Raw genomic sequence first — 10,473 nt, 5'->3', positions numbered from 1 at the left:
TGTTAGATGCCATGGGATGCTTCTCTCCCATTCTTCATTTCTTCTCACTCGTCGATCAGTCTCTTCAAAGGTTCACCAGCCCTGAATCGGGGCTGTTGGCGGCCTGCTGTAGTTCTGCAGTTGGTTGCTTGGTTGTAGAATATCTTTCATAACTCTGCTTTGCCTTTAACTACCGCTTTGTAGGACTCTTTCCTAGCTGGAAGGGTGCACTGGGACCCTGGCCCTTTCCCTTATGCTCTTACACACTGACAGTAACTGTCCTACCCGGGTGCCAAGTTTCCTAGGACAGCTCTCAGTCGCCCGAGAGTTTAGCATATGGTAAACTATTAGTTCTTCATCACTACTCATGTGCCAGCACTGTCAGACAGAGACCCCTTCCAGCTGGTTCTGTGTTGGCCAACAAGCACGTGACGGTCTCCATGGCTGTTTTTACACATAGCCAGGGAACCGCTGTTGTACATGGTTTTTCCTTTGGCCCTGAGCGGTTGAAGTCTGTTGCAACATACCGAGTCCCGGTACAGGGCACAATAAATAAATACACTGCGCCTCATACAGTTCCAGTCTTTGTGGGGCAGCTGCCTTCTCTCCAGATGAAAAATGCATGGTATTTCATTCAAACACTCTGAGCCCTGCCTCTCAAAGTACAGCTTTATTCTACAGAAGGCTCACAAAGCAACTCTGAAAGAAAATTCCTTGATCAAAAGACCGCAGGGATGTAAAGACGGATAAAAAATGTCAGCCTATTTTCTACAGTCCATTCTCAACCGCATAATATATAATCACTCCTCCTCATCTGGGAGCAAGCTCATGGGAGAAGCTGCATCTACTCTCTTTAGACGAAAAGCTACCATCTGACAGGTCTCAGCTATTTTGGCAGGAAATATGATCCATTTTTCGCCTCAGGCATGCAGCTAGGTGCAAATTATGAACCCAATCCTTACGTAAGTTCTTCTATTTACTAAGATTACTGCTCATTCTCCTTTCAAGAAAATCTGACTTCGACATTCAGCTCATGTATCACCTGAAGAAGGAAGGTACACCTGGAGAAGGAATGTACCCCTCATCTACAAAGAAACTCATTTTCTTTTAAGATATGACCAAACCGGGAATATAAAGCATACTCCTACAGCATCCTGCTGTATTTGGGGTTCTGTTAGGTTGCCTGGAGCCTCCCACCAGAGATATAAAAGTATTCCAGCATGAGCTGTAGACTTCTGTTCCACTAAGCCATCTGTCTTGAGCTCTGGAAGCCATGCCCAGCTCTTTGCCTCCGCTGCCTGCCATGGCTTTGTCGGACATCACAGCGCGACAGTCTCAGCACTTGCGGCTTGAGAGCAGAGAGCCGGCTGAGACAGCCTAATGGTTTATGATCAGACAGCACATCTGCCTCACGCCAAAGGTGAATCGATGGAATCGTGTTGTTACACCGAGCACGACAAATATCTCATTTTCATGTCTGTCACTGCTCCACTGGCAAAACCGTGGGCTGCTGACTTTGCACATCTCCTAAGCTTCTTTCTGAGACATCACATTGTAGCTCTACCTGACCTATAGATCTATAGATAGAGTTTGCCTGTTACCTATATTTTTCTTAACTCTCCCAAATGCTTATTCCTGTGTTTTAACCATCATCCCAATGCATCATTACATTTCTTCATTTTAATATTAGCAGTTATTGACAGGAATAGTTAATGTCTTCCCTCCTAGATCCAACAGAGGAAGTATATGTCCCACTTTCACAAGAAAATCTTTACTTTTCCGTGTCCTTTTACAAGATGCTAAAGAGCTCATTTCTCACAAGCTCTACTCTACTACTCTTTCTGAAGAGCTGTACATACCTGTTTTATTTTGAATTCCATTCACTCCAGGTGGAACTCACTGGGTTGTTGATCTAACAGTCTAAGAGCTGGAAGGGCACCGTAAGAAGCTATTGCTTTTCCCAGCCTGCTGTTTAAAGGCAGGCCAACATATAGGAAAGACTATATAGTGGTGGGGATAACAGGGAGCGGAGATCTCTCAAGTAATGAAAAATGTGTAGCTTGGGACATGATGGGAGGTGACCCATTGAGATGCCAACATCAGCTTTATTCTGTTAAGTTACCTCTAGCTCAGCACTGGCCCCAACACACAGGTCCCACACAGCACCTCTGGTATTCTCCTCAAGTACTCCACCACACCGCAGTGTGTAGCGTCTTGCTTCATCTGCTTCCATGCTGCAGGTTAGAGGACTGCATTCACAGGATTTCTCTCTCTGGGGCCAACAGTTTGAACTCCTACACAATTGTTTTAATTAATATCAGCTACTATTTCATAGCTGCTATTTCTGGCTGGAGCATGACTCTTCTCACCTTCAGAGAGACCACAAGTTCTGCTGCAGTTGTTTTAAACCACCTCCCATATTGAGCTCTGCCTACAGACCCAGCTCTTCCTTCCACTCTTGCACTGGGTTTGTGTTTAGGTATCCTATTCTCAGTGCTTCTTTCCTCCTCTCATGCTCTTTATTCACAGGCTCCTGCATGGCTTCTTAGGCCTTAAATCTCACCCTGTAACGTTCAGCATGCCTCACTGGGCAGACCCTGTGTTCTGGCCCACGGCAGGAGTCTGTACCCACGCTGACAGGGCCCCTTCCAGGAGCTGTGCAAGGCCAAACCTAGCAAGCTGCATCCACACGGCCACCTCCGCGACCCCCTCACAGACTGCACCCGGCAGCCTGTGGCCTGCGCCGGCTGCAGCGCCGAGGGAGCCGGGGGCAGCGGGAGGGCCGTGGCCCCCGGGCACCGCCGGACGGCACCGCGCCCGCCTCTTAACCCCCGCCCGGCGGCTCCGGCCGCGGAGCGACCCTCGACTCCGCACACGGCCGCGGCGGAGCCCGCTACGGCCCCTGCGCTGAGGGGAGGGTGACGCCCCACACTTTGGACCCTCCTCGCTTCCCGTCCGCCTGAGGGGAGCGACCGGCGGACAGCCGCAGCCTCTCCCGGAGGAGGCGGTGGCGGGACGCGAGCACTGAGGCAGGCGAGCTGCTTCCTCCTCCTTCTCCTCCTAAGATGGCGGCAGACTCTGCGGAGCAGTTCTGCGTGGCCGAGGAGCGGAGCGGCCACTGCGCCGTGGTGGACGGGAACTTTCTCTATGTGTGGGGAGGATACGTGGTAAGGCGGGAGGAGGCGGCCGGAGGGCGCTTGGGGGCGAGGACGAAGCGGGGGACGAGAAGCTGCGCGGCGGGGCAGTGCGCCGCCGCCCGGGGGGAGCCGCGCTGAGGAGCTCCGGGGCGGTGAGGGGGGGAAGCGGAGCGGAGGGGACGGGACTCCCCCGCCGCCCTGCCTTGCCCCGCGTCGCCCCTCAACCGCCCCCTCAGCCGGTGCAGCCCCTCGGCGGGCCGGGAGCGGAGCGCTGTTTACCTCAGCGCGGGCGCTGATTGGCTGTCTGGGGCAGCGCGCCTCAGAGGGCGGGCGTTTTAAATGGCGGCGGCGGCGCTAGCGGCTTCCCTGAGGAGAATGGCGCGGGCGAGAAGGGGGTTCCTCCGTGTGCTTCTCCCCTCTCGTGTTTGTCCCGTTCTCTAAGCATAGGTGTCCCTGACCGGCGCCCATGGCTGCCTGCTGCTCCGTTTTCGGCTGCCTCCATCACGGAGCACATGTTGGGGAAGGGCTGGTGGAGCCGGTTTGCTTCCCCATTCCTACAAACCTGTGGTTCTTCTGTGCTCTGGGAGTGCTTCTCTCGTCTCCCTTCCTCTATGGGGTGATGTCTATAATTTGCGGCTCTTTTTTTCCCCGTGTGTAATTCGTGTTCTTCTTCCTGAGTCTCTGCATTTTTTACTTATTAGTAGTTGTATGTTATGTACAGTGTGTTTTCCTCCCTCAGAAAGCAGTTCTGTCACTTCAAAAGCAAGCTGGTGGCAGACTAAAAACACATCTGCCTTTTTTCCATTGAAAGAGCAGTTCTAGTTCTGGCATAAGTAAATCCATGTGACTCTTAGCTCTGAATGAATTCAGTCTGAAAGACAGTTATGAATGATACTGCTTTATATACAGCCAGTTAATTTTATCCACAGTGTTTGTGCACATTGGCCCTAAAATGTGAAAGTAGCTGTGCTTGGTGTTATTCCTGGTCTTGATCAGGTTGAAAACATGTTTCTATTAACATATTCTGTATTCTTCTATCTGTATTTTTCATGGGGCAAGCTTCCCAATATGCAAAGCTTGTTCTTCTGTACTCAAGCGAAGAATTCTGGTTGGGGACTCCTGGATTTAAATTTGAAAATACATTATATGTTTTAAGTGCGTGTAATAGTAGAGGGAAGGACATTGCTAGGGCTCTCAGGTACTAGTAGCTAGTTGTCTCTTCCTGAAGCACATTATAGTTTACTTTCTGGAAATTGGAATGTTCTTTTTTTTTATAACTAAAAAAGTTGGGCTTAAAAGGCAGGGTAGAGCTGGGCAGCGCGTGGAATTTGAGGAGTTGCTCTGCTCCTGAGCTCGATTCATTTGACCTGGAAAGGGTTGTGCTGCTGCTGACTCCTGAAATACTAAAAATACAAACAGATACTGCGTACTGAAATACAAACCCTTGGCTGTGGTAGGAAGCAAGGCAGCAGGGTTTCACTGTCTGGGTTACCCTGGCGTGCCATCTCTAGCCTAATGCATGGCCAGGCTTGCCCAATACCAAACTGTAATGAAATGGAGGAACCCTCAGGAGCCTGTAAACTGTTCCCGCAGCTTTTCTTCCCTTTGAGGGTCTTTGGTAGGTAGTGTTTCTTGTGACTGCAAGTCATGTAAGCATTTGAATACATATTTTGTCATGTCAAGAAGTTAGCCACCTTTAGAATAAGCATATATTTAAATAACGTGAGTCATCTGTGATGTACAGGAAGCTTTAGTGTCCTTTTCTGGCCTTAAACTCCATAATACTCTATAACTATGCAACACCTAAATCACTGGAAATACTCAGTAGTTCTCTATGCTTTGGCTTTTAGAAACTAAGGTTGGACTGGCTAGTGCAGTTTCCAAAGGTTTTCTAATAAAGGATCCTGGGTTCATGGCACAGTCAAAACAGACAATGTGTGTTAAGTTTATCAGATAAACTTTGCAAACGTTTGTAGTAATTTTACATATTTATTTCTGGAGAGTATTATGAAAATCATTGTTACTCTTTAAGCAGCACTTTACCCAGGTAAATAATTTTACATTTTTACATTTTACATGTTGATGGTGGACTACTGCTCAGCTAACTTATTTTTTGCATCAGTGTATTTGCTCAGAGCTGGTTCTGTAGCCGATGTTCGGCCTCTGACCACTGATGTATCTAGATTAAACTGAGTAGGCTTCTGCACTTCGTGAAAGCTGCAAGCTGCGTGTAACACCAGAGCCTACCTTATGAAAGGTACCTGGCAGGATAAACCGTACCAAACATAGTGCGTACGTGCCTGGTTGGCACCCTTCAAATTGAGAAGGTAATAATAAAGTATCCTTTAAAGGCAAGTAATCAGTATCAGTAACTAAATTGTTAATAATTAAATTTCAGTTCTGTATTTAATTTCTTTTCTTCACATTCATTTAATTTTGATCTAATTTTTTTTTTATTTACTGAGACTGGCTGCTTATTTCCTCACGGTCTTTCATTTCTTTCTAATGCTAAGACAATAATTAATGGTGTAATTGTTAGTCAGCCTGAATGTTGCAGTTTCATTCCTTTGGGCTTCCTTCTCCAGTTGTTATTCTCCTCATCATTATTTCCCAAATTATTTTTCTTTCTTCCATGGCCTCTGTTTGGAAGTCTTCATAGAACTGTTTTCCACAGAGGAATTAATTTTCTCCTTCATGTTAGGGCATAGGTTAAGCTCTTTTATATTTGACATTTTGTTCTTTCAAGTTCCTTCCTTCAATTGCTGCAAGTAACTGTTCTTTTTGTGCTTTTCAGTTATACTTTTCTCTATATTTTTACATTATGCCAAGAATTGCCTCCTAATTAAAAGTATCTCCCAGAACAAAAGATAATGAGTTTTAATTCAGGAGCTTCAAATCTGGTCTGGTTTATGTTGTTACACATCTTTCTTGGCAAAACGTTAAGTTGGTCAATCTGTGCCTTTAATGAGCGGGCCTGAGGAATTAAGTTCGTTATTTTTAATATGAGTACTTTTTTCTAACTTTCTGTTTTGTTGTTGAGTTCTTTACCCATCTACACAGTGTGGCAAAGTCTCAGCTTCTGGAAAAGATAAAAAGGGGTTGTGGAATGAGGGGAAAAAATCCTTTAGGTGAAGGAGAACTCTTTTTTTTCCTTAAAGATGCAAAAAGCCCCAAAGAACAGCATTAATATTTTGATGCTCTTTGACGTTCTGTGTTTGGAGGTATGAAGGCTAACAGTACAGCAAAATTTGCTCAGAGTGATCATATCAGTGACTGAAAGAATACTTCCTTTAGTAACAGCATTTTAATAGAGGAGGGAAGCATCTTTGACAGTCTCTCTTAAGATTTTTGTGTTTTTTAAATCCATGGTCATGTTATGGTACTGTTGTGCTACTTGTTAGTAGCAGTTGTGTATGTTTCCTAATGACGTAATTGTTCACCTGTGCTATTTTCTTATTTTTACAAATTGGCTATTGTATTATATTCGTATTGCTTTTTTTGAATATTGAAACACTCTCCCTACATCTGATACACAAAACTTTTTTTTTATAATCTTCACACCTTAAAAGGAGTGATTAAAGATGCTGTTAACAATCAGCAAAGCTCAATGACATCAGGAAATGCCTAGCACAGTATTTTTAATAGTGTCAAAAAATGAAAAACATTTTTTTTTAACTTCTAGTATAAAATGTAAAATATTAGCATTATTGAGCTGCCTGTTTAAACTGTAACGATCAGAGCAATAACGTTGGGGTATGCCTTATGCTCTGGTAGATTATATCTTTAAGATTATTCTGTGTTGCTAAGTAACATGATTTGGTATTTCATTTTAAAACATATGGAGTATAATGCATAACTGATTTAACATTTGCAATTTTTTTTCGGTTTTAGTCAATTGAAGAAAATGAAGTTTATCTGCCTAATGATGAGCTTTGGATCTATGAAATGGATAGCGGGTTATGGTAAGTTGCATAATTTATATTTAATTAATATATAAAGTTAATCTTTGCATAGATTACAATTAGCTGCGATGAAAGGACTTCAGTTACACAAGTTATTGGTCATGTTCTCTGGAGTTTAAATAGCAGATGTTTAATGTAAAGGCTGAAGAACAGACATATGTGCTTGCAGATTAACTCTAGGAAACACATTAATTCCTTAAGTATAATTGTTTTTTTCAAGAGAATGTTTGAAATGGTTGGTTTAAGGCTCTGTTGTTAAAACTAGTGCATTTTATTTGAGCATTTATTTTGGCTTAGTTCTCCATACATTAACTTTTATGTTAAAAGGAATATTAAACACTGGATATTTGGGTTCTTGATCTGTTTACAATTATATGGTTTTTTGTTATTACTTAATTGTGTTCTGAGTGTATTTGCATAAATAACTCATAACTAATCAGGTCTTGCACATCACTAGCAATTTAATCTTTACATTTTATATTCATTGTGTTTACATATGGTATGTGGGGAGAGATAACAATGCCTCTTTTTAAAGTTTTCCAGTGGTTTCTATTACAATAATTTTGCATTCAGTCTGGTAAAGTAGTATCCATTTGGGCTTATGTGTGTTTTCTGCCAGCTGTCTTTCTAGTCTCCCACCTGTTTATGTATTTCTTGCATACTCATATTCAAAGCAACAGTTTGGAGGGAAAAGGGGAGGAGGGCTAGATCAGGAAGGTGTCTTACAGTATGTATGAAGTTCCACATCTGTGTGGTCAAGACACTGACTTTGAAAACAACAGTTTGCATATGGTTAGCTGTGAAGTTCTAGCAAGTCTTTTTTTCTTTTTTTTCTTTTTTTTTTTTTTTTTTTTAAACATTGTACCCTCTCTGAGACCATGGTTTGCTGTCTGTTTCTTTTGGTGAAAGGGTTAGCTAAAGCAACCTCATACTCTCTCTTGGTTTTCACCCCTGATGTCCCTGTATCGGTTGTACTGGTACAGCTGTTTATATGGTCACCTGGGAAATTGGATCAGGAAAGTGATCTGGGTTAAATATAACTTTTCTTTTTTCAGGGTTATTTTTAACCTGGATCCGTTCTCGATCTCATTCAGTTTACAGCACAAACAGTTGTACACGTACAGCTGAGTGCACAGCATGACACAGGAACAAGCAGGAATGAGAGAGCAAGAGCAGAGAAGGGGAAGGAGGGCTGGCCTGTGGCAGTGCTGGTGCTAGAACAAAGGTATTTGGAAAGCAGTGCCCTGAGCAGCTGTTACTGAGCACCGTTTTCAGTAGGGACAGGTTACACATGCATCATTCACATCGGGTGATTTAGCGCATAAAAAGCTTTTCCTTTTAATGGCTGCCTGCAGTTTGTTTAGGTTGGGGTAAGGTCAAGCATCAGAACTCAAAGCTGTAAGAATCCTTTTCTTCTGTATAGCCACCAGTGATAGAAAATGAAGGCATCTGATTTAGATGTGGATGTGTCAAAGAAGGGGATGAATGGAATTGACTGGGTCAACAAGTGTGGTGATATTAGACCTAGCAGAGAGAAGAAAAAGTGGAATCAGGCTTTGGAGGTGGGAGACCATGACTGAGGAGGGAGACTGGGCTAAGGACCCAGCTGGAGGGCACAGAGTCACATCAGGTGGGGAGCTGAGAAAAATGAATGGCAGGGGAAGGAAGCTTGAACCAGAAACCGTGGGGTGAAAGCTGGGGCAAGGAGTTGGAGTGCCAGCACAGCGAGAGTGGGATTTGGCTGCTAAATCTACAGAGATTGAAGGTGTAGTGACAAGGTGGAAATCCTAAACAAATCACATATCCTCTGTGCGTGTACATGTGAGAGGGAAATGCAGGTCCTTATCTTCTGTAGAAATTTGAGATCCTAGGAAAGCTGTTTTCAATGTGGAGTAATGATTCTAAGCGCAGTCTTGGCCGAATGCTCAGCCTTGTGAGTTCGGCAGAAATTGAGTTTCATCAGGTAGTTGCATAGTGCTTGAGATTGTGTAATGTTACAGTTTACATCACAGGAAGTTACTGGTTTGTAAGTGAGACTAGCAAGGAGAAGGCTAGGTGGTGCTGCTGCTGCTGAAGAACAGAGAACTTGTTGCTAAAATTGGCATTATTGAAGATTTTTTTATTATGCTAAATACAGTGCAAAATGCAGTTTTAGGAGTGGCATATTGGGTACCAAAATTAGTGAGTACTTCTGACCTTTAGTTCTACTTCTGCCTCAGTTTTCCATTTGTAAAATAACAGCAATACCATGTTCTCATTTCAGGAGTTTTTGGAATTAATAGTATTTCCAGGTTTTGAATAATTAATGTTTCCGCTCTACTAATGCTCTTTTAATATGGGCTTCACCTTCAGAAAAATTGAGATGCTTCATAAACGTATGTACAATATTACGTGAAAGTCCTCTTACACTACGGGAGCCTGACTTTACATATATCAGCTATAGTTTCTAGTGCTAGTTATGGCCAAAACTGTCTTTTTAGCTTTAAGTCTAAAAATTATTAATACATCTGGTTTGGGTTTGTTAATTTTAGCAGATTTGAAAGCAGCGTTATAAGACTTAATCTATGTGCTAAATTGCAGGACAATGCACCTAATGGAAGGAGAGTTACCTACCTCCATGTCAGGAAGCTGTGGGGCAAGCATTAATGGGAAGCTGTACATTTTGGTGGATTTGATGATAAAGGATACAGTAATCGGGTATTGTATTCTTTTCTTTCATAACATATTGTATTTGAATGAATAATAATGCTGACCTTACTGTTTTGTCTGGTGTATTTTGCATTTGAATTAAGGAGAAATTTAAGGAAAAGCTTTATTTTTGTAGAAAAAGTATACTTTTAAATTGACAAAAAACTTTAGTTTTTGTTTTAATGTTCAACTCCATACATTTTTCTGGGATTTTTCACTGAATCATAGCTTCAGAATAAGAGCCATTACCTGAAACTTTCTGTTTTTATTTCTGAAAACTGGCAGTGCTTTCCCAATTGCTTTTTTTTTTTTTGAGTTGGCAGCCATAATTGAAATTGATCTCAGAATATCACTTTTATTTTTGCTCTCTGATAGTGATTACCTTTCTTATATAAGCAGGTAATAATTAAAATAGAACTGCCAGTTTTCCTTGTAACTGAAGACTGGAGTAGCAAAGTGGATGAAATGAGCTGTTTTATCATTTAGTGTAAATGAAGTCAGAGTTCAGTCCTGACTGGAAAATAATTGAAATGGAGCCTGTAATCAGATCTCAGTTTAGTACTCGGTTCACAAGCCTTGTGGATTTTTGTGCAGTTACCTAGTTAGGTTAGGCAGAACTACTGACAGTTCTGCCAGTGGAATTGAACTGAGAGCTGTTTGTCTTGCAGAAGTTTTTTTGCAAGGCTTCAGCTGACTCTGCAAGGAGC

The 10,473-nt window shown here is 42.8% G+C and overlaps 1 protein-coding gene across 1 annotated transcript in view; it reads left to right on the top strand.

Moving 5' to 3' along the window:
- The first annotated feature begins 2,982 nt into the window (after positions 1-2,982).
- The window catches only part of KLHDC1 (kelch domain containing 1), a 30,784-nt gene continuing 23,293 nt past the window's right edge, over positions 2,983-10,473 (top strand). The window contains 4 exon segments of the mRNA XM_050897606.1: positions 2,983-3,146; positions 7,008-7,078; positions 9,659-9,735; positions 9,738-9,775. Of these exon segments, the coding sequence (XP_050753563.1) occupies positions 3,045-3,146; positions 7,008-7,078; positions 9,659-9,735; positions 9,738-9,775 (288 nt within the window). The 5' untranslated portion in view covers positions 2,983-3,044.

This window comes from Gymnogyps californianus, chromosome 5, assembly GCF_018139145.2.
Source record: "Gymnogyps californianus isolate 813 chromosome 5, ASM1813914v2, whole genome shotgun sequence".
Taxonomy (NCBI): Eukaryota; Metazoa; Chordata; class Aves; order Accipitriformes; family Cathartidae; genus Gymnogyps; species Gymnogyps californianus.
Note: the sequence above shows the minus strand (reverse complement) of the source record. Positions and strands in the feature narration are given on the sequence as shown.